At 38.2% G+C, this 26,551-nt stretch overlaps 3 protein-coding genes across 5 annotated transcripts; 2 read left to right on the top strand and 1 right to left on the bottom strand.

Annotated features, from left to right (window-relative positions):
• Window positions 1-332: 332 nt before the first annotated feature.
• LOC148722621 (choline/ethanolaminephosphotransferase 1-like) lies at window positions 333-7,131 on the top strand. Its single transcript, XM_088737062.1, has 4 exons — window positions 333-620; window positions 2,243-2,401; window positions 3,522-3,647; window positions 4,475-7,131. The coding sequence occupies exons 1-4, from the start codon at window positions 333-335 to the stop codon at window positions 4,589-4,591; spliced, it is 690 nt and encodes a 229-aa protein (XP_088593188.1). The 3' UTR covers window positions 4,592-7,131.
• Window positions 7,132-7,636: 505 nt separating this feature from the next.
• LOC148722622 (phosphatidylserine synthase 2-like) lies at window positions 7,637-26,134 on the bottom strand. 3 transcript variants are annotated; one of them, XM_088735986.1, is made up of 14 exons: window positions 25,780-26,134; window positions 24,933-25,054; window positions 22,862-23,063; window positions 21,661-21,762; window positions 17,337-17,419; window positions 16,565-16,632; window positions 16,221-16,355; window positions 15,950-16,000; window positions 15,602-15,715; window positions 14,780-14,857; window positions 14,403-14,443; window positions 10,082-10,196; window positions 9,463-9,608; window positions 7,637-8,999 (listed from the first exon to the last, which is right to left on the bottom strand). In XM_088735986.1, exons 4-14 carry the CDS (start codon window positions 21,729-21,731, stop codon window positions 8,732-8,734), a joined length of 1,170 nt encoding a protein of 389 aa, XP_088592112.1. In that variant the 5' UTR covers window positions 21,732-21,762; window positions 22,862-23,063; window positions 24,933-25,054; window positions 25,780-26,134; the 3' UTR covers window positions 7,637-8,731. The 3 variants fall into 3 exon arrangements, with proteins under 3 accessions (XP_088592112.1, XP_088592111.1, XP_088592110.1); XM_088735985.1 differs by lacking the exon at window positions 24,933-25,054; XM_088735984.1 differs by lacking the exons at window positions 21,661-21,762; window positions 22,862-23,063; window positions 24,933-25,054; window positions 25,780-26,134 and adding exons at window positions 18,258-18,323; window positions 18,839-20,945 and having other exon boundaries at window positions 17,337-17,429.
• LOC111319459 (uncharacterized) lies at window positions 10,492-13,324 on the top strand. Its single transcript, XM_022922229.2, has one exon. The coding sequence runs from the start codon at window positions 10,927-10,929 to the stop codon at window positions 11,743-11,745; it is 819 nt and encodes a 272-aa protein (XP_022777964.2). The 5' UTR covers window positions 10,492-10,926; the 3' UTR covers window positions 11,746-13,324.
• Window positions 26,135-26,551: the final 417 nt, after the last annotated feature.

The raw sequence follows: 26,551 nt of genomic DNA on the forward strand, positions 1-26,551 counted from the left end.
CAGATGGGTCAGAAAGCCAAGTAAAAGAATTTACTAGTCTTCTTGGTTCTCAAAAGAAGAAACTGCTCAATGGACTTCCCTCAAAATTAAGTGAAGTTCTCTATTCTGATACTTGTGAAACAGTGGAGCAAATCTGGACTGATTTTGAGTGTTTGTATAATCAGATCTCTGATTTTAATTTGTCCAAAACTGCTGCAAATGCCCTTTTTGCACAGGCCAAATCATAGGTTGAGCTGTTTTGCTCATTAAAGGGGATAAGGCCTGGGTATACCAGACCCAGGGTAACCCCTTACATGCACACTTTGGTGTTCCACATCCCCTTCTTTGTGAAAATGCATAGCTGCTTCAAAAAATTCACTGGTCAAGGTGTGGAAAAAAACAACAACGAAGCAAAAAGGGTATTGTTCAACAAGTCTAACAAATGGGATGCAGCAAAGGACATACTCTATACAGAGAGTTGGCAATGGGATTTGAAACATCATGAGAGAATGAAAGGTCAGTGTACAAAAAGAAAGCTGGAGTACTGGAATACTGAAATCAGTGAAATTAGGAAACAGAAAAGGGCATGCTGTGTGGATTCCCCTGATACAATTCAGGATGATGACATTCCCACTCCTGAGGTGAATTTAACAAACCTCTCAGTGAAGCAGTTGAGGGAACTCATCAAAGAAAAAGGTCTTTGGCCAAAAGGCCTGTCAAAACTTAAAAAAATGGAACTTATTGGACTCATTGAAAAAGCTTAACTTTCCGAAGATGAAGACATGCAGGACCTCACTCCCAGGGAAGATTACAGCAAACTCACTATCAAGCGGCTCAAGGAAATCATGAAGAGAGGGGTCTTAGTACAAAAGCCCTCTCTAAACTTAAAAAACAGGAACTCATTAGCTTTATTGAGAGGTTCCAGCTAGCTAAAATTAATCCTTAAATACTGACCCCAGTAACATTGGTAAAACATATTGAAACAGGATTCCAGCCCAATGGCCAGCTCCAGGAATAATAATGAATAAGTTTCTTATAATTCCTAGCATCATGTGAAAGTAATAATGTCGAAAATTAGTAATGCCTAAGGCTGAGAAGTTATAGTGTGTGAAAAAAATTAATTTACAAAGAAGGCTATGTTAATTCCATTGTAAGTTCACTCGATTACACTAATTAAATGATGAAGGGACTTTACTAAACTTGGTAGTGATCTTCTCAATATAAGCCCTTGGGGCCTCCACAATATTCTCAGCTACCCTCTGATATGTCACTGGAGATAACTGTAGGAATTTTCTCATTTTAAGAGGAAATCTAAGTTTGACACCATCCCCATGTCTGTCATATATACAGTTCCAACTAGGTGGTAGCTTACATTTACTAAAATCATTTTCATCAAACAAATGCCAATTCTTTTCTTTAGCATCCCTCCCTTTCCCATAAAACAAATATTTATATACATCATGACAGAATTCTAAAGTCAGTCTCTGCTCTGGTCCTTTGTGTCTTAGGGCATCTAACAATGACACACGCATCCTGTCGACACATTCCTCAATTATCTCCTTCCCAGGCTTTGGAGATTCAAAGTAACTGCAAACAGATAATAGATAAGGGGTGAAGAAATTTTATTTCTAGGTTTTAAATATCATTGTTTATTTCTGTAGAATAGAGGTACATAGTTGTTTTTTTTTTCCTTCAGGGAAACCTCTTTTTGTTCCATCTCATTTTGATAAGATAATCTTCGTTGTTGTAAGCTTAATTGTAAACACTGAAACTGCAAAACTGAAAGTTTCATGCATATTGACAAGATATTTGGCTCCCTTAAACGTAGTAACACTTCATAAGTTGCTGATATTAAATTAACAACAATTTTACTTTAAGGTCTGTTCTTCTTACCTCTACATCATCTCGGCTTGCAACAACACGCTCTGCCTCATAAAATCCCATGCAATTAACTTTCGACCTTCTCTTTTTACTATTTTCTGCCTACAATAAATCAACAGTGCTCAACCTGTGAAGAACATCGCAAGAAACATGTTTCCTTTTCGAACGAGCGATAAGTGCCGCCATATTGGATTTTATTTTTCTGGAGTGCAACATGATATACCGCTGACAATTGTTAACGGGCTCGAAATGTCCACGATTTCTGGTAATGTTACATTTAATTAGAAACTTTAAATGTTATCTCCAAAAGTTGCAAAATCACGGGCCCATTTTCTAAATTACTAGTCATACAAAGAATTACTTGGTTTTGTTTGTTTTTCAGGGCACTAGCGTTTTATCACCATTGTTTCCTATTGCTGCTATGTTATATATGGCCTATCTTACTGCGACAACCTCCTCCACAAGTGTATTTCGTAAGCACCCATGTTTATTCGTCATGGCGTTTGGATTGGCGTGTTCCAAGATTACAATCAAACTAGTGGTATGTGCTATGTGATTATTTAGTAAAGAATAAGAAGGATGGTAAGTTTTGAGCTCGGAAAAGAATTTAAGATTGATGTTTATCCTCTAGTCACGAGCGTGGGACAAAAGGAAAAAAAAAAAAACTAGACGATAATCATCATCAAGTTTTTTTTTTCCTCTATCCCACGCTTTTGACTAGACGATAAACATCATTCTTTATTCTTTACCGAGCTCAAAATTTACCACCTTTCTTATTCTTTACAAAACATGACGCTATCGACATTGCCGATCCTAGCAGTATGCGGAGTGCGTGTCATATGTGAACTTTGTGGTAGGCCTTGCTCTCCATTGAATCTCTGTGGCTTAGTGGTAGAGCATTGGAGTGCGGAGTCCGAAGGTCTCAGGTTCAATTCCTAATGGGGACTTAGAATTTTTCCTTTGTCCCATGCTCTTGACTATATAATAAAGATCTTTCTTTATGTGATTGTTGTGTCTCAGGTACCTTTGTTTAATTCACTAGTAAAGGCTTAGGCAAAGTTCTTTGTAAAGATGAGGGTGAGGAGAGAGTCTTGCAGTAGTTTAGCGTGTCATTAGGAGTTGGCTCTTCTGTTATTTATGAGTTTCCTGTTATCTTGGACTGATAGGGAGGTCATTATACATGTATCTTTTCATTTAGAATTTTTAAGAAATAAGAGATTTTCTTGGAAAAAAATGACAAACAAACCCGCCTGAATCTTGATTTTTACACACACGTCATTTCTCAGCGACAGAAACAAAGTTATGTTCCTCTCATAAAGGGAAATCTACATTCCAACATTGAGTGCCTTTGGGGTCAAAAGGAACAGCTTGGCATCTCAACTCTTATTTCAACCCCCAAGAATGATTAGTAGCAGAAACTGTGGAACAGTTTCGGTACACAGTGGGCAGACAGGATCGAGAATTAGCATAGAGATCTACCAGGAGATACAATTATAACACCAATCCTCAACCAAGAAAAAATGCATTGTCATCAGATCCTAGATCAGATCTTAGAGAGCATATTATTTCTTTGAAACTGCAAGAATAATTATTTTTTGCCTAGAGCCTTTCAGTTGTTCGTCCTCCAGATACCTTATTAACATTGTCTTGACTGTCAATAGGTTGGTTGTATGACACGGAGTCCAGTTGAATTCAAAGATTCCACTATGATCGGAGGGATTCTTCAGATTCTTAATATTCATTACGGCTCTCCAATTGATGAATATGTTTTATTGTGGTGTATGATGGTAAGTCTCCTGACATTTTTTCACGGGTGGATTGCCACAGTGTACAGTATATGTGCTACAACAAGTGAAAAAAAGAAAAAGTAAGCAAGTTGATACCACGAAATAAGCAAGAAAGGGAAAACTTTGAGAAACCGCGTTGTACTTTTGGCAGCCTTAGAGAACCATGAAACAGAGAAACACAGGGTTGCCACGGTCAGGGAAAAGTCAGGGAAAAACAAAAACTTTTCAAGGTCAGGGAAAATCTTAGTTCTCGTCAAAGTCAGTGAAAAGTCAGGGAATTTTGTTTTGAGGGTTCCACAAAGGTTTGTGAAGTAGTCGATCGAGTGTAGCAAATCGGATAGAAAGCTTAAAAGCGATGGAGAAATGTAAAAGTGGATTTGGCCTGTTTGATAATTAATTTAATTCAAGGTCAGTGAAGAATGTTTTGAGGTCAGGGAAAAGTCGGAATTTTTTGGGTTCTAATGAGTGGCAACCCTGAAACAGATTCTGCGTTCATTTCCAAGCACAACCAAAGCCAAATAACGCCATGATCCTCGCAAATGAGCGGCAATTTTTCAGCTGTTGCTTGAAAAAAAATTCAGGTCTCGATGGGATTTGAATCTGTGCTAGTTGGGAGCTACGACAAACTGAGTTGTTGCCAAGCCTTTGTATAGGAGTGAGAACAGGAACGTTGCTGCTTTTCAAATACTGGTCTCTTTAACAACAAGGTCACCTTCAGCCTCACTTCAAATCAAAGGCTTGGGAACTAAGTACACAATTGTAAAATGGCCCATTTGGGGATACCGCTGTACCTTCTCTATTGACTGCGTCTTACCCGTCTATTCCAGGGTCATGTGTTGTTTGAACAGCTGCGGTACAACTTTGCTCTTGGTACGGACATCTGTGACTACCTTAACATCAGCTACTTCAGAATAAAACCTATGAAGAAAGAAAAGGATAAATAGCACGCTGTGACCTTTAACCTGCTTTGAGTAACCTCTGCTTTTTCTCCCTTCGACCTTTTTCTAACCTTTTTGTGGACTGTGTAGAGCGGTATTCACTGTGAAACTTATGTAAAACCAAGATCAAACGGGGTCGAGAGTCGGTGAGAGTGGTTCTTCCTTCAACTGTCATCAATTGCTGTAACTGTACAGGAAAATTTGCCGTAGGTGAAGGTCGGGATATGCAAGGTAGCAAATCAGTGCGTTAGGTCTCCGCGTCTATTGCTCCCAAAGCAAGCCGATAAGGGTGATATTCTTGCTGCGATCATACGCAGGATATCAAATAAGTGTGTTCTTACAGTGCGTGTTTCGGGGGAAAATTTTGTCACGTGTACGAAGGTTTTTACCAAACTATTCCATGTTTTACCAAGTCAGCTAACACAAAAACTGATTGAAATAACTCTCTTGGACTTATTTTACGTACAGGGCTTCCCAAGAAGGAGGAGGGGGGAGGGAGGGTGGCTTATAAGAGAGACGGGTGAGGGAGCTGATCACAAGCCCGCTGAAAGGGAGTCGTCATTTTTTTATCTTTCCTCCCTCATAGCCTTAAAATGCCGTGTGCAGAAACTTTCAAACACATTTTAACTACCTCTATACAACTCAAGTAGGTTACAATGCCACGGTTAACCTTTTGCATAGCATTTCATGTTTTGCCCTTTGTTTGTTAGTGTGTTTTTGTTTGTGGAAGAGTAAGGAGTGGGTGGGGTTGTGAAAGGAGGGGGGCTAGGGAGATGCGGTACCCCTGGGAACTGTTTGCACGTCTTGTCGCCATGACTTGTTGCTGAGTATGTTCCAACCTGGACAATAATTTTACCCGTAAATCTGTCTGTCAAGCAATCGATACATTTCGTTTACTCGAAAATTTCATTAGGTGAATCCGCCTTGCCTTTACAACACTGGTTGCCAGCCGTTTTCGCCGACTCTCGTCCAATTTGTTTGTGACTTCGTCATGTTGCGATTTCTTGCTTACCTTTTTTATTCATGACATGCTGTTTCTTTTTCTTGCTTTCTTGCATCTCTGTGGTGTTTTTCCGTCTCAGAAAAATGTGAATCTAAGACATTTTGTGATGGAAATAATCTTACTCGCTACTGGAGAGCTTTTCGATCGAGTGTCGTCAAATCAAAACGATCACGGCGGCCAATCAGAAGACAGGAAAAAACCGTCAAGAGCTAATTAGAACTAAAGTGAAAACAATCGAGTAAAGCGCGGGAAAACGTAGGCGCCCAAGTCGCGATTGGTTTTTAGTTTTGCATCTGATTAGTTGAGAGAGTGGCGCGAATTTCTTGGACCAATCACAGAGCGGAGAAAAGCAAAACCAAAGCAGTCTCGAATTACTTTCGGCACTCAATTGAAGATTTCTCCGAAGCGACCCTCCAAATTGTGAGGTACAGTAGCTTCTATAAACGCTACTATAACATTTTTATATACCAACCAAAAGGACACGTGTGGTATTAACTGATGTGTGAAGTTGCCAGGAACCAACAGGTCGTGTGTTACAGTTAAGTTGGTGATTTGAAAAATTAATTCATTTTTAATAGTATGTATTGTAATATGTTTTGGAATTTGAGTTATTAATCGCATCTGATAACGCCCTTTCACTCTTAGATAATTTACTCAATTTATATCAACTTTTTAATTTCTTTGGTTTGGTCAAATTGACTTCCTCACTTTTGGATTTGGTTTAAGTTTACTGCGAAGACAAAACGGCTTATTGCCTATTTTTTTTTCCATTGGCCAGTACTTTTTGAAATAAATTAGTTACTTCCCTTCTTAAAACGTAAGTATTGGTTCTATGCCTTCTTGTCATTAGCAAAATTCTCGAAACAGGCAAGAGGAGGGGAGTGTGTTACAAAATTTGTCTCGTATCGGTGGAAGTCAAAATGAATTGAGGTCTGGTGTAATTCTGACTCGCGATTGACCCTGTAAAATGCTTATTTACAATTTTTCTGCTAATTACAGTTCCTTAGGCTCGCTTTGAGTTGTTTTTTAAAGAAATCTTTTGATTGTAAAGTCAATCGACATGAGGTCATCCTTAGGATTTGCTCAAGAACGTTAAAGATGTTGAATTATTATTATAATCTATATGCATATGGAGTTCGCTAGTACCCATTGGAACTACACTCGACACTCTTTTGCAAAATGCTCTAACTGACCAGATGACAATTCGAAAGGATTTCTCGTTATTTTTTCATTTTTGTAGATCTCTTAACTCAAGACCTATCTGAATCGGGGTTGCTTATTGAATGGAAGATTATTGTTGTCTTGCAGCAGCTATGGCATCTTGTCATGTTTTATCTTGTAAGAATCGGACTAAGTAACATCCATTTAACCGTAATTTTAGAATTTAGAACGCGAAGTAGTGTTTGATCTAGGCGTGCGATGCCGATTAATATTGTAGCTTATTTTAAATATTGATTTCTCTCTGCATACACGGTGGTAACTTTATCACCAAGGTATGAAAAGATTATTTATTTGAATATAAATGCTTCAGTTTTGTTATTGACCCAGTTGGTTAGTTTGTTGGCAGGTCCCGTCTTGTTCTTGTGATGGACTGAGAAGAAAAGCAGGAGCTGAGCCGTTCGTTTCATTTGTTGAAAAATGTAACAGACTGGAAACACTTTATGCCAATGTACTCCGCATGATTAGGTTTGGTTTTGCGAGCCGTAAGTCGAGTCGAAAACGCGCGCAATACTACTATATTTGAGCACAATTCGATTACGTTTCGCAAACCAAAGTAATTAAAAAGGTCATTCAGAAATGAAGACACCAGAAGCCAATGAGAACAAAAACTTAAATCAAAGTTGGCAAACGCGCGTAACCAAGTCACGGAATTGGTTAGTTTAATTTTGTATCTGATTGGTCGAGAGGATGGCGGGAGCTAAAGGGGACCAATCAAAGCGCGACGTGAGATAAAGCCAATGCAATCCCGGTTTACTTCGGACACTCACTAGAGAATTGTTCTAATGCACTAAACAAACTTAAAAAAAAAGAAAGAAAAAAAACCAACAATCCGTTATTTTCAGTTTATTAGTGCGTGTACTACTTGATCAACACTACACCCTTGTTTATTCCTAGATATTAATTTATCAACATACTTCTCCACCATAAACTTACCTTTAATATCTAGTGTTCATGTCTACATCAGGTAAGGGTCTCCAGACACTTCAACCAAAAGCCGAAATTGACAATCGCTAAACACGATCGTACGTTTTACTGAAACGGGCATCTCGTTTCTTCATGAAAATGGTGCAATATTTGACAACTCATTGATAAAAACCCCGATTAAAATGCTCAGCAGAGACTCGCGAAAAAATGCCAATGCCTTGCGCTTAATTTTTCTAATCTAATATAATTTTTTTGATTTTGCACTAACCACGCATTACAACTACATTTACTAAGGTTCTTGATAGTAATGAATTTATTTTTATTTATTTAAAAGTTCATATTTCATAGGAGATGTAAAAATATTGACGGGCCCCTGTCTTGATAATAAGAAACTAGAATTTCCTCTTCTTGTTTTCAGGTAACAGACTTTGAAATATAATTTAAGTTTGGCCCTTTGCTACGGAACATAAATATCACCTCACTCTTCTCCCAAATTGTTTTCAAATACGCAATACACAAACCCTTTCGCCAAGCCTTGTTCTTCCTTGGTTTTTAAGAGCCATTTTGGTATTTTCACACCGTAATATATTATTCATTAACAAACCATTAGCCATTAATTAAATACGGCAAACTAGAACATTTTCTCTTTGGGATCGTTTAGATTTAATACGAAGCCACAGAAATACTTGTGTTGTTTTGTTCTTCCACACAATATTAAAATCATTTTTCTCCTGACAAAACAAAGAGAAACTTGACGGAGGTGAAAACCGTAGATCTTAAAGGGACATGATTTTGGTGATGACGATACTGACAAACTTGAACCCAACCGTTTGAAAATCATTCCCTACACTTCACAAGTAAAGTTACTACGATTGTAAGAAATTGAGGAAATTGTTTTGGTACTAATCAGAACAAAAATCGAAAGAGAATTTCATTCATTTCTTTCAGCTTGAAAATCTTAATCATTATTGAATCATTCTTAAAAATTATATCAAAATTCATTCATGTTTGGGTCTGTGCTCTGCATGACTAATAGCACTATCGCTTCCTTTATCGTGATTGACCCGGAAGCCGCCGATAATCGAAGGCCAAAATTGCCATACCGTCCACGCAGTCCAAGAGCCGAAGAAAAGAATCCAGAATGCTGTCACGTGAGCAGGAAAGGGTATGCTGATGGTTTCCCAACCGAATTTAACGCAGATTAGCACTTCTGTTGAGACAATGGCGGCGACAACCCAGGCCTGTTGTCCAAACCGCTTGCAGGTACTGAAATTAAAAGAGAGGAACGGCAAAAATTTCATTTATACCGTAAAGCTTCTTACAACTATTTTTCAACAAGAGGTCTTTGATTCTTCCCAGAAGTGTTGATCTACGTGGCCGTAAAGCCTGCCAGTTCCACCTCCAACTGCCAGGATGTAAACAAAACTCCAGTCAAGTTACCGGAAGGAAACTTAAATGATCGCACTGGGCTTGTTACAAAATTTACTTACATCACTTTCCCTCCCTAGTAGCTTACGAAAAAGTCCTCATTGTCAGGGTTGCAAGACAGATGTTCTCCGCCTACGGTAAAATTTTAGACGAGTCGGTGACAAGTTTGCCGGGGCTCTAGCACTAGTAATCGACGTTTGACAGCCCCTTCCAGACTTCTCGCCGGCTCACGGGCCTTAAACTTTTCCGCGGGCGAAGACACACTCTAGCCGAAGCCTTAACAATAAAACTTATAACTTACGGGTCGTCCATGTATCTAAATGTTTCATTCAGTGCCACAGCTCCCATCCCAAGGTACAGCGCCATACGAACTTGCATGATGAAATGAGGTGGAGGAATCCACAAAATAAACTTCATGTAAAACAGGTTTAACTCGGCCAGGAGGAACTGAAAAACGAATTGATAACTGTTAGTGAATTTGATTGCAAACACGAACAGAGCAATTTTCAATAAGTATCAAAAATAATCCGGAATTACATTGTCTTTGCTTTACGTCGTTATCTGATTGGATCAAAAATTTCGTGCTATACTCTTAAACAATCAGATTCTAAACTAAAACCAATCGCCACCCGGTGACTAGCCTGCGAACAGGCTCCCCGTCAGACGTGGGGACACAAGAAGAGGAGTTCCCCTTCCCCTGCTTCGCGCCGTTGTGCTCCTCCAAGCCGGGAGCCTGTTCGCAGGCTACCCGGTGACTCGCGCTTTCCCGCGCTTGTTTTTACTTCGAGCTCTCACTGGTTCCTCGTGATGTCTTCCTTGCTATGATTGGCTGGCTGACGCGATCACTATGGTTTTGGTTTTTACGACCCTCATTCGAAAATCGCTCTGAGAGCACAAGAACAGCATGATCTTTAACATACCATAGCAGCAATTCCACAGACTGCCAGCCATCTAGTTAGACTTGTGGTCGCTTTCCAGTCATAAGACGTCCACGAATAAGGAGTGAATTGAGCAGCAACTCTTTTGAACTTGCCACTGACAAAAAAAAATGTTTGAGAGAAAAAAAGGAGTGGTCAAAAACTGTTCAGCTAAAAAGCGTTCGCGAAGGAAGACTCCTCACAAATTTGTGTTCATCTTCACTTCAGAATGACGAGCGGACAAAATCCTTCCTATAAGTTTTTCACTTCAAACATGTTTCTACTGGTTCAAACTAAAAGGCCAATATTCAAGGTCGCGTCAAATTAAGATCGACCTACAGGAGGTCACTGCTTCGGGTATTGCGTTACCAAAACTTTCGGGCGGCACGAGTTTTCCGGAAGTTGAAACGTTAAAAATCAACCGTGAACTAAGTGAACTGTCCTCGACGTGGTGACGAAAAAATGGCGGTTAATTTCGATTCCACCATTACTGCAAATTATGGTCAAGTAAAGATTTTGAGAAAGTCAAAAAACATTATTCGAGGCTACGAATTAAATACGACCAAAAAGTTCACTTTGTTCAAAGCCTCAAAGGATTTCGGGCTGAAAGGTAGGGTGCAGTCCTGATTCTGAAGTCAAAATAAAGCAACTGATATAGTAGTCTCCTTCGACTACTGATATAGCCGGTTGCCCTATAATTCTCAACTTCCGGTACAATCGTGCCGTACACGTGACGTCTTCGTAAGAGAAATCCGAAGATGTTACCTCCTGTAGATCGAATTTCAAGCGCAAGTTTGTTTCTTTCGTGAAGTCACATCGTTTGAGACTGTTAGGAGATTCTGACCGCGATGGAAAAAAATTCTTGTGTTTCATCAACTATCGACACTGCCACAGAGGGTTACAAGCTAAGCTCTCGTCCTGTGCAAAACAGGTCTGGTAAAATGTTCATAGACACAGAAGTTAAACCTCAAGCCGGAGACACGATCATGGATCTCGGGTGCGGTACAGGAGAGCTGTCTGCGCATCTGGCTCAGCTTGTTGGACCCAGTGGAAAGGTTTTGGGTGTTGATCCGGATAAAGAACGCCTTGAACTTGCTAAACAATCATACAGTGATATCAAGAATCTTTCCTTTGCTGAAGGCAGCGCTGCAAACTTCCCAGGTATGGGTTCAGAATGCTACGACATTATCTTCAGCAACTATGTGCTACAATGGATTCCGAACAAATGCAACGCTTTCCGGAATATGTACGCAAGCCTAAAGCCGACTGGTCATGCCAAACTAGCAGCTCAGTACGTCAGCTATCTATTCCCATTCATGACAAGCGCCTTTGAGGAACTGAATCCAGAAAATGCAGAACATTTACTTGGCATGTTCAATTTTGAAGCGAGATCAACGATCGAGCAATATTGCTTTGCCGCGGGGTTTGGCATTGTCAAAAGCTATGACATTCAGAGCGCACAATTTGTATTTGAGAGCATCGAGGCGCTTTTGAAGTGGCTTTGGTCGACAACACATGGTTCCTTTGATCCTACACTAGTAACCGAAGATCGCCTGCAGAACTATTATCCATATTCAAGCCGAAATGGTCAGCCTCCATTTGACTTTAGTGGTATTAAAGAAGAGTCAACGATTTGTCGATTAGTGGCTACCAAACAGGTTTATTAGGACGCCACGAAGCGTCTATTTATGTTCACTAACATCGATTTCCTGTTGAAGTAAATAACCGGTATTTTAGTGTCCCCAATTAGCAGTCAAGCTAAAGTGATTATGATACTTAAAATAAAGTTCCTATCTTAATGCTAAATATGCTTTCTACATTGTGTTCTACAATATGCCTTCGCTCCGACGAAGGGCTAACGCTCGAAACGTCAGGTTTTGTAATCGTTACGGTGGCCAATTTACCATTTCAACTTTGTTAATATACCCAAATTATGCCTTCTACAGTTTTATTTCAATTAGAGAAAACTTGCAAAACTCTTAATACAACTGAATGGGTCGCATGGCTTCAAACCGTTTCTAAGACAATTTTAGGATGTACCCTGAGTGTAGAAAAATATGCAATGAAATCTGCCATCATTTAAGATTCTAGTCATACAAGCATCACATAAACTCATCAGTTATAGATTATTATTATTATTTTTATAGTAAATTTTTCTTATAATTCTTTTGCGTTAAACTTCTGAAGACTTTGCATTTCCTTTGTCAAGAGACTTAAAGTAAGATATAGACTACCTAAACAGCACATTATCATTTTATTATTCATAGCCCTATAATTATGTAGTTTAGGTTAGTGATACTTTTTCTTAAAAGGATAATTGTAACTTGCACGACTATTTTTTATTTTTTATACACTCAGAGTAATTTAAAAAACCGTACACTCTGATTGATTTTCTTCTCCAGCAAAATATCTCACGCTATCCCTCTTTTTATAACTTCGAATATCCTACCCATTAATATGCTCTATTTTGAAACCGTTTCTGCCATAATACATGTTTCTACTAGCTCTACACCTAGGAATATTCGCGAACTTTTTATTAATTAATCTGACGTCCATACATATAACACGCATTTTTCTTCCACAGAGAATTTTTATGTACAGAAATCTAGATTGTATATGAAATTGAAGTCTTTCTCTGCGTTTGGTACGAGGTTATGGAACTGTCTAAACCCTCACTTGCGTAAGCTCACAAAAAGAGCATTTAAAAGGGAAATTCATAAGTTGCTTTAGACTATACTTGGGATTGAGGGCTATTATGTTGACGCCCATTCACTAATATTGAAATTCAATACCAATGATTATCGAATATTATAACTGTAGTATTTCGCTCACATCCGTATATCACAATTCTCTCCTCTCCACTTTCCAGTCTGCTCTGCCTGTATTTTCATTATTATGTCTTGTTTTAACTCACTAGTAATTTTATTGTATTTAATTTGTATGACAACTGTACGTATTTTTTAGCTTATAATGTAGTAAACTAATGCATGGCTTATAACCCCTATAATATTGTAGTAATGAAATCTCTTTAGTTTATTGTAAAATCTCTTTAGTTTATTGTGATAATCAAACTTCTTTAACTTACAATGTGCAGTATTTACTTATGTATTTCTAATACCCGCCAAGACTAGCTAACGCTATATGCGGGTTGTGTAAATTTGCTTGTAATGTTCTGTAAAATAATAATAAACAACAACAACACTTTCATGTTAGATTCAATAAAGGTTATCTCAATTTTAACGTCAATCACATGTTCTGCGTAATGAATGGGCATACTCCTATGTAGCCAATGAAAAAGAGTTTGATATAAATTTACGATTCACTATTCTCAACAAACACGTCTTGATGATACCAACCTACATTGCAAGAGTCCTGCAAGGTTGCTGCATGGTTGACCAACTGAAGGGAGTGGTCAAGTTACGGGTGGATTTCTACCAGAAGTCCAAGGGAAATAGAGTTTGATTTGATTTATCGCAAGGCCCTATTGAAATGGGTTCGAGTTTTGGCTAGATTGCAGAATACCCGGCCCCTCATTTACATGTCATTGAATAAGAATAGCCTCTATTGTGTTATGCTTCGTTCTTCAAAGCCCCCCGACACAGGTAAATGAGGTGGTCGGGTATTCTGCAATTGCTCCCCAGTTTTCTCGAGTCGATTGTGTCGCCCCACAGAGAACGCCAAAGATAACATTCAAAAGTTGATTAAAATATCTAGTAATGTGAGAGAAAAGTTCTTAATGCGGCAGTTCGGGTTACATGCTTAATTCCTAAAAGTCTGCTCATATTACTCCGGTACTCAGGGAACTTCCCTGGTTACCGGTGAAATTTAGAGTCGAATTTAAGATTACGCTTTTAGTTTTTAAAACGTTGAATGGCCTGGCACCACAATATTTATCTCAACTACTTGTTGTAAAGCCTAGAACTAGATATAGCCTGCGGTCTGATTCTGAAACATTGCTGCTAATCCTTAGGGTGACACGGAAGACTCTTGGCGATCGAGCCTTTTTCAATGTCTGACCAACAGTAAGGAATGCCTTGCCATCTAGTCTTAGAAACTGTAGGAACATTGACTCTTTTAAAGTACAGTTGAAGACTTATCTTTTAAAGAAAGCTTTTAATTTGTAATTTTATATTCTTATTGCTAGTATTATTTATGCCATCTAGCCTTAGATACTATATGAACTTCACTTTTTTAAAGTACAGTTGAGGACTTATAATTTCTTCTTAAGAACGCTTTCAATATTGTACAGCGCTTTAGAATATTTTAATTGTTAAAGCGTTATATTAAATGTAATAAATTATTATAAAACGTACCGAAACCCTACCTGTAGGTGGGAATGTTCCATAAACCTCTCCAGTGATATGGCTGTAAAATTATTTTAAAAAATAACCTTTGCCTCCAAAAAGTTAAAAACAAAACTAAACCTTCCCATGCGGCCTATTTCCATAAGTACATTTCAGAGCCACCTTAAATTTTTCTGATGTATTTTAAGGTGGCCCAGGTAACCCAAGATATCCAAAAATATTAATCATACATTACATGGAAATAATTGGACATTTATTTGTACCATTTTCAAGAGAACAAACAAAAAAGTGTTTTAATATCACCCTCTCCATGCAATGGTGTTAAAAAAGTACCAAAACCCATTATCAGTTACCTTAAGTAAGACAGGGCATAAATAATAGGACAGCTGCTATGTACCTTATTTCCAAGATAATCACAAGTCTTCATGCCAAGATACGCCCCAAAACCATTACAAATGAGAACATCCATGATCCACTATGAAATACAATGAGTGTCTTAATAAAGAAATTTCACAGCACATAGTTGCTTAACACACTGGAATGCTAACTGAATAGGAGTGTGTCGATGTCTCAAAACTCCACACTATATACCAACCAATCAATGCTTCTTGAAACAAAACAGTCAGATCATAATTTGTTCTTGGGGCATTTAAAAAAGAAAAACTTAGGGTGACAAGTATGGAAACAGACCCTTTAATTACTCTTGCGACATTTTACAACCTTGGGTGTTGGGTTATGCCAGGGGAAGCCACCCTAAAGAATGAACCTAAAAGAAAAAAACCCACGACAGGCAAAGCTAGAAAGCCTCACGACCAAAGATCAAGCTGCACTGAATTGTTTTTAGCCTTGTGATCCCATAAAAGATAATAACAATTGCTAAAGGGGGTGAGGGTGTCAAAACCACAACCTTGAATACTTTAACTCCCAAAACCTGATCACAAGTAAATAGTTAATGCTTGCAATTAAGATGCAGTTAAAGCAATTGCAGAAAAGAAGCCTAAAAAGTCTGGCTTTTGCTGAAATTTGAATGTGTGCCCCCCAGATACATAATGGTGGCTACATCAAGCTGACCTGTTTTAATTGTGATCTGTAGACTTCAATAGTTTTATAAGCCATATCACACCTGCTTATTGTCCTCACTTGTATAAAAACTATAAAAAAACAGTCATAGGGATTAAGAAGGTTGAAGAAAATTACGCATTTGAAGAGTTTGACTTACATGATCCCACCAGCATTCACTGAAGTTTGGTAACTGATGCTCTAAGGAATATTCCAAGACTTCAAAAAGAACACTAGTGACAGTCAATAGCCAGTAGTCACGAAGGATGAGTGCCTGGAAATACAAAATTGGTCATTGAAAAAAAAAAAATCACAAGGGATACACATTTGGCAAGCTTCATAAAAGAGAATTGAATTTTTAACCAGCAAAGCATTTATTTGTTCTTAAGATACTTTTCCTATCGAGCAATGACACGTTAGAGACCCCTCATCTAAAAATGTCTCTAATCTTAAGACTACATTATGCTTTTCTTTGAAACAACACTTTACTGGAACAAATTCATCTTACCTTTGCCCACCATCCGAAAAAATGAGCTGGTATAAAGACATCACATTTCTCCTGTTGGGCATTAAAGAAAAACAATGTTATCTGGAGACATAGTCGTCTAGTGTCCATTTTGCCTATTTAAAAAAAAAAAGAAGTCACATTAATCAAAATTAAGTTTCACTACATCCTGAATTTCTTACCTAAAAAAAATGTTTTTTTGACCAAAAAGAATGTGCACCTACAACTTGAACTACATGCAACAATCTCTGTTGATAAATTGACTTGCACTTACAAGAAAGGTATGGAATGATCCCTTGGGGTGTCCTGGTGTGTATAACCTACAGTCTTCTCCATAAGATTGCTCTGGCAATGGTTTCCCTAAATCTTCGTCAAGATACTTTAGCAACTGCCTGGCATCATGAGTTGTCTGAAAAAGATAATATGCAAGCTAAGGTATGTCTCAAGGGGACTAGTGAAGGCTTGAATGACAATGGAAATCATGTTCATGATTGCAAAACAAATTTGAGGTATATGATCTTCAGGGTGTGTAGTTAAAATAAAGAAAAGTCTATCCTACTTTACCAGTTGAAGAAGTGTTAACAGTGACAAATAACATTTAATATCAAAAACACATACCTGGAATAAAAGAAAAATTAGAACCAATTCATAAACAACACTTAGGCAAAGAATGATACGCCACAAAGCTGAAAATCAAAACAGAGAACTTGAGGTTAAGCTACGTTAACCTTGAATGGGTTGTAAGTACATCTGTAGACTATTCGCTCCGACGAAAGGCTAACGCACAAAACGTCAGCTTTTGTAATCGTTACGGTGGCCAATTTACCATTTCAACTTTGTTGATATATCCAAATTATTTCACTACTCCCACCGACGTAGCCCCAAACAGTTTCTTTCGAAACTGTCAGCCTTTATTCATTTGTAGACTAATTTAATCTTTCTTTTACAATGTAGTAATTCAACACTGGAGGTCAAACCTAAGGTTTGTCCCCTGAGTTTTTTCCACCATTACAGTAGGTTATACCAAATCACCTTCAAAGAGGTATGGCGGCAAAATTTCTCATCACAACAGGATGGAGAAAATTTATCAGGTAGGGGATAGTTTATGGAGAAAAAAACCTCCATAAACCAATCTACTTCATGGTGTTATACGCATCTTGAAAATTAAGCCTATCTTTTTCAAATCTGTAGTTGGCAATCTTTGTGAATGTGTTGATCTAATCCAATCATAACCATCTTTACTTATGTGTGGTTTATACTTTTATCTTATGTGTTCATCTTTCTAGAAAACAACTATTTCGAGGGTTCTTTACATTTTTTACCTTTTTTATACATCTCCAAAATAACAAAAATATATGTCACAACTCCTTCAACTTCATCAATCGCATACCTGGGTGAGGTCGTTTGAACGGTCCATCTCTTATCTGAGTGTCCCCAAACAACAAAAATACTGCAATGCAGGCTACAAGTCCCCTGAAACAACGTAAGATTCAAATATAACATTACAAATATCAAGCTAATTTGCAACCAAAGAGCGAGCTTTGGGGGGGGAGGGTGGGGTGGTGGGAGAGGGGAATGGGTCCTGTTACTGGGTAATGGTGGCTCTGCACAAGAATCTCCACTGTCAGAAAAGTTTGAGGTGATAACAAAAGGGAGCCCTTGCAAAATGATTGTTGGGATCCCAGGTGGGATCCCAGGTGGAATCCCAGGTGGGATTTTGGAACGGGATCCCCCCTGGGATCCCAGGTGGGATTGTGGGCAGGAATTAAAAATCCCACAATTTTGAAATTTCCTAATCCAAGTTATTACACTCGGGATCCCAGGCGGGATAATCTGCTATCCCAGGTAGGATAAACTGGCATCCCAGGTGGGATAAACTGGCATCCCGGGTGGGATAATCTGGTAGACTTAATGACTCCTATGTAAGTATTTAATCTAACGACCCAGATCTAGATGCTGTATTAAATGAAGCCAATTCCAACATGACCACTTCAATGAAATAAAATTATTATATTTGAAACAGGTAAAACGTTTCCCAAAAATTTAAAATAACTGGAAACATGTATCAGTGTAGTTCATTAATTAAGAACAAGTGAATAAGACACTGCAATGTTATCTATTTGACATAGTTTATTGATATAAATTAAGTATGTATGCAATTTTTATTTCTCTTCTAATCAACAAGAACATATAAAACCTAAAAAATCATTCAAAAATACAGGAATAATCATAAAATTATGCTTAAGTTCTAGCGATTTTAAATTTGTTTTTGTTTTTTTTCATACTCCTCTACAAGCTCCAAAGCACTTATCTTGCAAGGTTTTCTTTACAACTGTGGCAGGCTGCTTTCTATAACTTTTCTCATCCAGAACAAAACCTAGGAAGCAATAAAAAGACAAATGTTCAAGTCAGTTCTTAAATGATTGAAACTGTGGATTACCAACAAACAGCCCGACAGTTGATTATGTTGGTAACATGGAGTTTCATAATCTAAATACTAACAAAAATTTCAAGCAAGGAGAGTACAGTAGTTTGTTTGACCTGTGCATGATGCACACTGCACCTAGATTGCCAGAGATTGAGATCACCACTTAGAATATATAGCCCCCTTCCTTAACTAGAATCAATCAATCAAAATGATGAAAGACATGGTCCAAAGTGACAGTGTAAGCTTGGTTAGCAAGGGAAGTAGTAATCAATTCTGCAAAAGACCATCACTTCATAAAAAAATATCATCACGATGGCTTAGTTACTGGCAAAGAAGAAAGTAATTCATATTAGTTTTATCAAACACTCTTTACCTTTGAAATGTGAAAGAGAGGCAAAGGACCATTTAAAGAATTGAATTGTTGAGATAAAAAATAAAAATGAGCGGTTATTCAGTTTACATACCACGAAAAGTGAGAATTATCCCTGGGAACCAGCCCTTTGCTATTTGCATCCTCCGAGAACGTGTCACACAAGGAGGCTGCCTCAACATCATCACCGGCAATCTCAAATTTACCTCAACTGAACAGGCACTTTATTCCATCCTCAGCAAATTTCACAAGGTGAAAGTCTATACTTAGGGAAACCAGGTATAAGCAACTAAGCTTATCCATTTGAAGTAAGTCCTGCTACAAACAATTATTTCATAGTTTCGATAGGATCATTCACAACTATAAATGAAATAAACAAAAAAAGTTTTAAGTTTCACCACTAAAAAAATGGGTGTCACTCACCATTACCTCTTGACAACATGTTGATGCTTTGGTTATTCGTTGATTCCTTTTTGACATTTTGCAGAGCTGATCTTTATCGGTAAGCCAAACTATAAGTCTGCAGCATGCTAAAACGACGCCACGTGCAAGCATTTGAATAACTGAAATTTTTTTCACACCGCGAAAAGAAAACAAAAGTGCCACCAAAGAACAAAGTTTACCGAAAAAGCTGTGAAATTCCAGCATAACCAATCAAACACGTTTTATACTTTTGGTTCCATTCCCCCTCGTCCATCTACAGTGTAAAGCAAGATGGCGGCCAAATGGATTGATTTAAAGAAACGCAAGCATTTCAACACCTTTTCATTGCGTTGCAAATCCTTTGCCACCAAAGCTTGAGTTGTCTTGTGAGGAATGCTTTAATCGAAGCTCCAAGCTGTAATAATTTCAGACCAACCCCTCTATTAACTCCACTGTGTTTTGAAGATCACATCGATGGTTCGAACAGATCGCTGGTTTCGAATTCTTCAGCAGCTGAAAATGGATGGTCAGGATTCACACTGCAGGACACAGTTTTTGAGTCAGGCTAATTTGTGGATTGCGTTGAAGTATGAAATTATGAAGAAATTCCTTCACACATTTATGAAAACGTAGAAGAACCGAACAGTAATGAAATAATTCCAGATATAGGATCAATTGACGATCGATAATGGCGGGACAGCTGATCCAAGTAAGCTGAACACTTTTGAAGAAAACAATGACCCACTTGTTTATTAAAAGGTTGAGCTGTTTTCATGTTAGATTTGCAAAGCAAGTAAATTGATGTACAGATAGAAAATTGGTTGTGTGAATTTTTTCTGGACCCTACATTTGTATAAATCAGTATTAATTTTGTTCTTGTTGAAGGACACAAGGTTAAATACCACAATAAAGAGGATTTTTAAAAGACATGGCTGAGAAGATCCCTTTTGCAAAATATTACATGTCACTCAATCAATATATGCTATTTTCCATAGAGATCTTAGTAGTTTTGCACAATTAATTGTTTAAAAGTTTGGTGGTTTGGACACTCAATTCTTGGTCTGCATTTAATCAAATAAATTATGGTCTCCTTGTAGGGGAAATTCAGATATCATTACTGGCATATGATGACAATTTAAAAGATGGCTGGGTCCTCGATTTCTAACTCCCTCTGTTTGATCACCTACACATATGTCAATTTCCTCAGATTTAAAGCAGATTTGTTTGAAAGTAGAAATGTCTGGAAGGAATGATGTTTATGTGAGCAGATTTCCTAATCTGGTGGAAAGGAATTAACATACAGACCAAAAATGAGTCTCACACAATTTCCTTTGAATCAGCAAAGTGGCACAGACATTGTACAACCTTACATGTAAATGAGTAATTAATGTAATTCGTATTTATATGCACCTTGTCTAAAACAAATACATGTATTTGCTGATACCTGATAATCTTTCATAGTTTTGAAATATGAAGAAATTGGTTAGATTGTAAACCTATGTATGAAACAACTTTGCAACATGGGATTCCATCTTTTGACTAACACAGATCCAACTCTCACACTTTATGAGGGAATTATCCTACCTATCTCAACTGGTTCTCATTTCCTTTGTCAAATCCAGAATTGTACATTCATCATCTGGGAACCTGATCTATATTTTCTTAGATCCAGCCAGTATTTATTACCTCATTCTGGGATCACTTTTAAACAATCCAAGATGAAACAAGATCCCACTTATCCCACCCGAGATCCCACCTATCTTACCCAGGATCTTACCTTTCTCACCCGGGATCCCGCCCATCCCACCCGGGACCCCACCCATCCCACCCGGGATCCCACCTTTCCCACCCGGGATCCCATCCATCCCACCTGGGATCCCGCCCATCCCACCTGGGATCCCGCCTATCCCGCCAGGGATCCCACCTTTTTTTTACATGGGAAATAGTTACAGTGGCTCTGCACAACAATTTCCATTGTTCGAAAGAGTTTAAAGTGAGTAAAAAGGGTACAAATAGTAACAGTGGCTCTGCACAAAAACCTCTATTGTTAGAAAGAGTTTGAAATGAATGCAAAGGGAACAAATAGATACAGTGGCTCTGCACAAGAATCTCAAATGTTAGAAAGAGTTTAAAGTAAGTAAAAAGGAGACAAGGAGTAACTTAAATTAAGAAAAATATCATAGGTACTTAACTAAAGCAGCAGTTTGCCAACTCAAAATCAGCAGTTTAAATCAGATGCCTTAAAAGGCATGCTAGATAGTAGTTCTTTCCATACAATTTTATCTCTGAATCACACCAAGGTCACAAAAAAAAATTAGGAAATGATCAGCAATGGAAGGAGCTCATAAAAATCCTTGTTAGCACCTTAGAAATGTTAAGAGACCAGAATGGAGAATATGTCTTTAGATGGTAAAGTGTAAAGAGTTAAAATATACTTATGACTGGGGCCTGGAATCAAGTTACCACTTTTTTTTACTTAAATAATCACCATACCTCTTTGTATTGTATTCACTGTTTTCCTTAGTTTTTTCAAAAGCTCCAACATAAACCAAGACACACAGCATAATCAGAAGAACTGTCACTGTATGTGCTCTCCTGACAAAAATTACAAACCACAAAAATTTTAGAAGCTGAATAGTTTGCACAAGTAGGTCTCATCCATTGTCATGGGGCATCGTCATTAAATTTACAAGCACTGGTATTATATATATCTTATTAACCAAGCGCGAGGGCCGTACTGGGAGAATATCGGCTCGAGGTCTTGACAGTACGGACCGAGCGCAGCGAGGTCCATACAAAAAAGACCGAGGGCCAATATTCTTCCAGTACGGTCCCGAGCAAGCTTGGTTAATAAGAGATTTATTATACAACTGAAGTTCAAAGGGACGCAAGTGCGGTATCATTCACGACCATTTGGGACAGTGCCCGGTCCAATACTGAGAGAATATTGACCGGCAATAGAGCATTTTTATTGGTTGATTTTAGTTATTGGCCCTCTGACTGCCCGAGTCATGTAATGAATGCAATTAATACGCCCCGTGACCCTCAATGCATCAGACTTTTCTATAACTGACACCAGCTTGGAAAAAAGGGGATAATTTTCTGGTACAACATTGGTGGGGGTATAACAAGATAATTTGGTTTTATGAAATGGTAATGTGAATGAGCCACCTTGGCCAGCTTTAGAAATTCTCCAAAACAGCTGATAACACCAAATTATCCTGCGATACCAGCTTTGATTGTTTTCAGTTGATTTGGAAGTGTCCATGGTTACATCAGGACCTTCTTATTTCAAGGGCAAGTCTTCTAGGGAAGAAGTGCATGTGGGTATATGATGAAAATCTTCAAAGAGCAACAAATGATCGCATCATGCATGGACATGCTGCTGGCCTAACCTTTTTTGGCCCAGCATATGCGAGGACCAATCGCACATGTTAACATCAGATACAAGCATGAAACCTCACCCGAGAAAAAAGCCCTTATTTAAGCTAATATAAAATATCGAAAATTAGTAAACTGATGCAAAATAAAGCACTGTGTCGAGAGTTTTATCGATCGAAGCTGCTATGTACATAAAGTAATCAAGGCATGATTACTTAACACTGCTTAATACACCTGCCGGGGAAGTATATTTATCACGCAAATAAGAGCGATCGAGCGCAACCAAAATTTAATTAACTACGGCTTGGCTCACCAGAAATAAGTGTTGGTTCCATCGTCAGAGAACTGCTGAGTCTGTTTGATGTCCCACTCACACTTAATGCTAAACGGCCGTCGATCATCTCCTTTATCATGTCCATTAGCCCTAACGATGTCCTTATCATGCGCCTGCCCATTTTGGTGAACCAAACCAGAATTAAGAGGGATAAGTTTCTAAAGAAACTGTGAGGCTGCATCTATGGGAGTAACAAGATAATTATAGTGGTTTTATCAACTGAGTTGATAATGTAATTTGGTCACCGTAAAGAGTTTCAAAGCTGATGTTTAGAGCATTAGCCCCTCGTCAGAGTGAAGGGCTAATCAAATAAAATCTCTTGCTCTGAGGAAGGGCTAATGCTTGAAACCTAACTTGATTTACACATCGTTGTATATGTACATGAAGCAAAGTTGAGCACATTTTGGCTTGTGGAAATTTCAGATTTGATGTAACAGAGATTCAAGTTGCTGGCATGGGTATATTCATAGTGTCTGGAATCTTTGGTGTTCAAGTATGGTCCCAGCAGGTAGGCTTGCTTCTACAATTGTTATGGTTTGTGTATGTGAGTGTATCAGATATGATGAGTATGTTACATGGCTAATGCTGCACATTTAGTGCCGAGCTGTGCTCATCTGTATGGTACATGTATGCAGTCATCCAAGGTAATAATGTTGAATTATCATTCAACAACAAACATATGAAACATATGTATGAACTGCGGTTATGAAACGTATATATGCACGATCCTTCGCAGTAAAGCACTATTTGAGCAATAGTGAAAATCAGACCTGAAAAAAATTTCAGGCCTGTACGGGATTCGAACCACTGACCTCTGCGATACTAGTGCAGCGCTCTACCAATTGAGCTAACAAGCCAACTGGGAGCAGGCCATCAAATTAATTCGACATAAACCCGTAGATGATAAATCAAACAACAACAAACATATGAAACATATGTATGAACTGCGCTTATGAAACGTATATATGCACGATCCTTCGCAGTAAAGCACTATTTGAGCAATAGTGAAAATCAGACCTGAAAAAAATTTCAGGCCTGTACGGGATTCGAACCACTGACCTCTGCGATACTAGTGCAGCGCTCTACCAATTGAGCTAACAAGCCAACTGGGAGCAGGCCATCAAATTAATTCGACATAAACCCGTAGATGATAAATCAAACAACAACAAACATATGAAACATATGTTTGAACTGCGGTTATGAAACGTATATATGCACGATCCTTCGCAGTAAAGCACTATTTGAGCAATAGTGAAAATCAGACCTGAAAAAATTTCAGGCCTGTACGGGATTCAAACCACTGACCTCTGCGATACTAGTGCAGCGCTCTACCAATTGAGCTAACAAGCCAACTGGGAGCAGGCCATCAAATTAATTCGACATAAACCCGTAGATGATAAATCAAACAACAACAAACATATGAAACATATGTATGAACTGCGGTTATGAAACGTATATATGCACAATCCTTCGCAGTAAAGCACTATTTGAGCAATAGTGAAAATCAGACCTGAAAAAAATTTCAGGCCTGAACTAACTTGAGGGCATCTGAGTAACTATCGGCACATGGGAAAACTATCTTAAGCACCCTTTTCTGTATTGATTCAATTTTGTCAGACAGATAACCTGGAATGGATTGCCATACTGGTACGGCGTACTCTACAATAGATCTAACAGCGCTTGTATAGACCTTTAACATGCTACCTTGGTCAACGCCAGCTCGACGTAGAATACGTAGAGAGTAGAGCTTCTTGCAAGCTTTTTTATATATGTAGTTAACATGACTATTCCACCACAGTAAGGGGGTTTACTCTTGAGATCTTGGAAGTGAAATGGTTGATGTATGCATTTGTTAGAAAGTAATGTTCAGACATGATAAGGAACAGGTGTCTACAACAAGAAATCTGGCCTCCTCTTTGGGACTGAGTTGAAAAGTGACTTGTTCAGGGATTTGCCTGGTGAACAGTGAGAAAGTGAAGCTGATTGCCCTGGAGGAAAATCAATGGCTTTTTCAGCCAGTATTTCCCCTTTTTGTACTACATATACTTACTTAAAGTCTTTTTTGTCCACACTTTGTTGGAATAAAGAAGTAATTGGTATGTATCCTGATTCTTGATTATGGCCAGGTTCCTTACTTCAGTGTCATATACAAGGATGTTATCTTTGGGGGTACTATGTGTGGAACAATTTACAATCTTTCATAAATATTTCTTCAAATATATACAGGTGGAAAGGGGAAGAATGGATCCACAGTTGCTGTAAGTTTCTTGTACTATCATGAAATTTTCCGCATCGCTGTTACTGCACAGCCCTTCAAAGAGGCAGTGTACTTACAGTTAAATGAACACAAGTGTCCCCCCCCCCTCCCAAGATGGGGCATGCAGGCAATTTGCAAGGACTGCACTTGCAAGGGTTTACATGTAGTGGTAGTAAATAACAACAATTTACTGCACTTCTGATATCTGAAGTAAGGTTTTTTTTTTTTGTCATTTCGAGTTTAAAAAACTTTGTATTTTTGTTTGCAGAAAGCAATCATTTCTCATTTCTCAGAGCTGTTATATGGATTCAGGAATGTGATACTATAAAGAAGTTAAAATGTGATGTTTAATGTTTCTTTTGGTAAAAAGATGTGCTGTGCCATGCACAGTATTGGTTTGTTAAGGAGAAATTTTACTCTTTCATTGAGAAAACTCGGGGAGTTTTGAAAACCAATGACTGTGGGAACCCTTAATAATGGCTGCGAATTCGTACAAGGAAATGTATGGAGATAAGGAAACTTGTTCAAATATATCGATTATGAGCTTACGGGTCTTCGTTGCCCGACTCGAATCATGTTAAGTGCTGTGTAACCTTCGCATCTGGGTTAAAAATGGCTAATTAGAAGCAAGTTTACTTACTTCCCGAAGTGGCCACTTTCATCTCTCGTTGTACGTTCCATTTCTCCATACATTGTCTTAAAATCTTGTCGAAGTCATGCGGAATACTCGTCGAGTAGAGTATCAACCCTTCAATGAAGTAAATTTGCACGACTCGATATTACCTCTGCGATGTAAGATGTTTCTTAGACAGTCGTAAAAAGGACGATTTCTGCAGTGCAAAATACTTCCAAAGGCGCATTATTTCCCTCATTTTTCCATCTGTAGTCTAGTAATGGACGCCATATTTGCGAATGACCCATTTCGGTCGGACACGGAAAAGAAAAAGCTTCACAACTCCAAACTTCACCCAGTCGCCATTTTGTTTGTTGTTAAGTCCACAGATGTTTCACGGGATATAATTTAGGTTCCAGGCTCTCAAAAATCCTCTATTAGCAGTACCAGGCTTGGTTTTAATGAGAGTAAATACGCGGGGAAAATTAAAAACAAACCTTAAAGCGATTAATTCTTTGTGCATTTCATTTTCAATATGGAACAAAAAAATGCAGATGGGTCAGAAAGCCAAGTAAAAGAATTTACTAGTCTTCTTGGTTCTCAAAAGAAGAAACTGCTCAATGGACTTCCCTCAAAATTAAGTGAAGTTCTCTATTCTGATACTTGTGAAACAGTGGAGCAAATCTGGACTGAATTTGAGTGTTTGTATAATCAGATTTCTGATTTTAATTTGTCCAAAACTGCTGCAAATGCCCTTTTTGCACAGGCCAAATCATAGGTTGAGCTGTTTTGCTCATTA

The sequence above is a fragment of the Stylophora pistillata genome, chromosome 10 (assembly GCF_964205215.1).
Source record: "Stylophora pistillata chromosome 10, jaStyPist1.2, whole genome shotgun sequence".
NCBI classification, from domain to species: Eukaryota; Metazoa; Cnidaria; class Anthozoa; order Scleractinia; family Pocilloporidae; genus Stylophora; species Stylophora pistillata.

Coding starts and splice junctions, on each gene's coding strand:
- LOC111319459 (XM_022922229.2), top strand. CDS start 10,927: ATGGAAAAAAATTCTTGTGTTTCATCAACTATCGACACTGCCACAGAG.
- LOC148722621 (XM_088737062.1), top strand. CDS start 333: ATGCATAGCTGCTTCAAAAAATTCACTGGTCAAGGTGTGGAAAAAAAC. Junction 621..2,242: donor ATGACATTCCCACTCCTGAG/GTGAATTTAACA, acceptor TTTGTTTTTCAG/GGCACTAGCGTTTTATCACC. Junction 3,648..4,474: donor TTTTATTGTGGTGTATGATG/GTAAGTCTCCTG, acceptor CGTCTATTCCAG/GGTCATGTGTTGTTTGAACA.
- LOC148722622 (XM_088735984.1), bottom strand. CDS start 18,929: ATGATGTTGAGGCAGCCTCCTTGTGTGACACGTTCTCGGAGGATGCAA. Junction 16,633..17,336: donor GTTCAAACGACCTCACCCAG/GTATGCGATTGA, acceptor TTTGATTTTCAG/CTTTGTGGCGTATCATTCTT. Junction 9,000..9,462: donor TTTAGATACATGGACGACCC/GTAAGTTATAAG, acceptor TTTTAATTTCAG/TACCTGCAAGCGGTTTGGAC.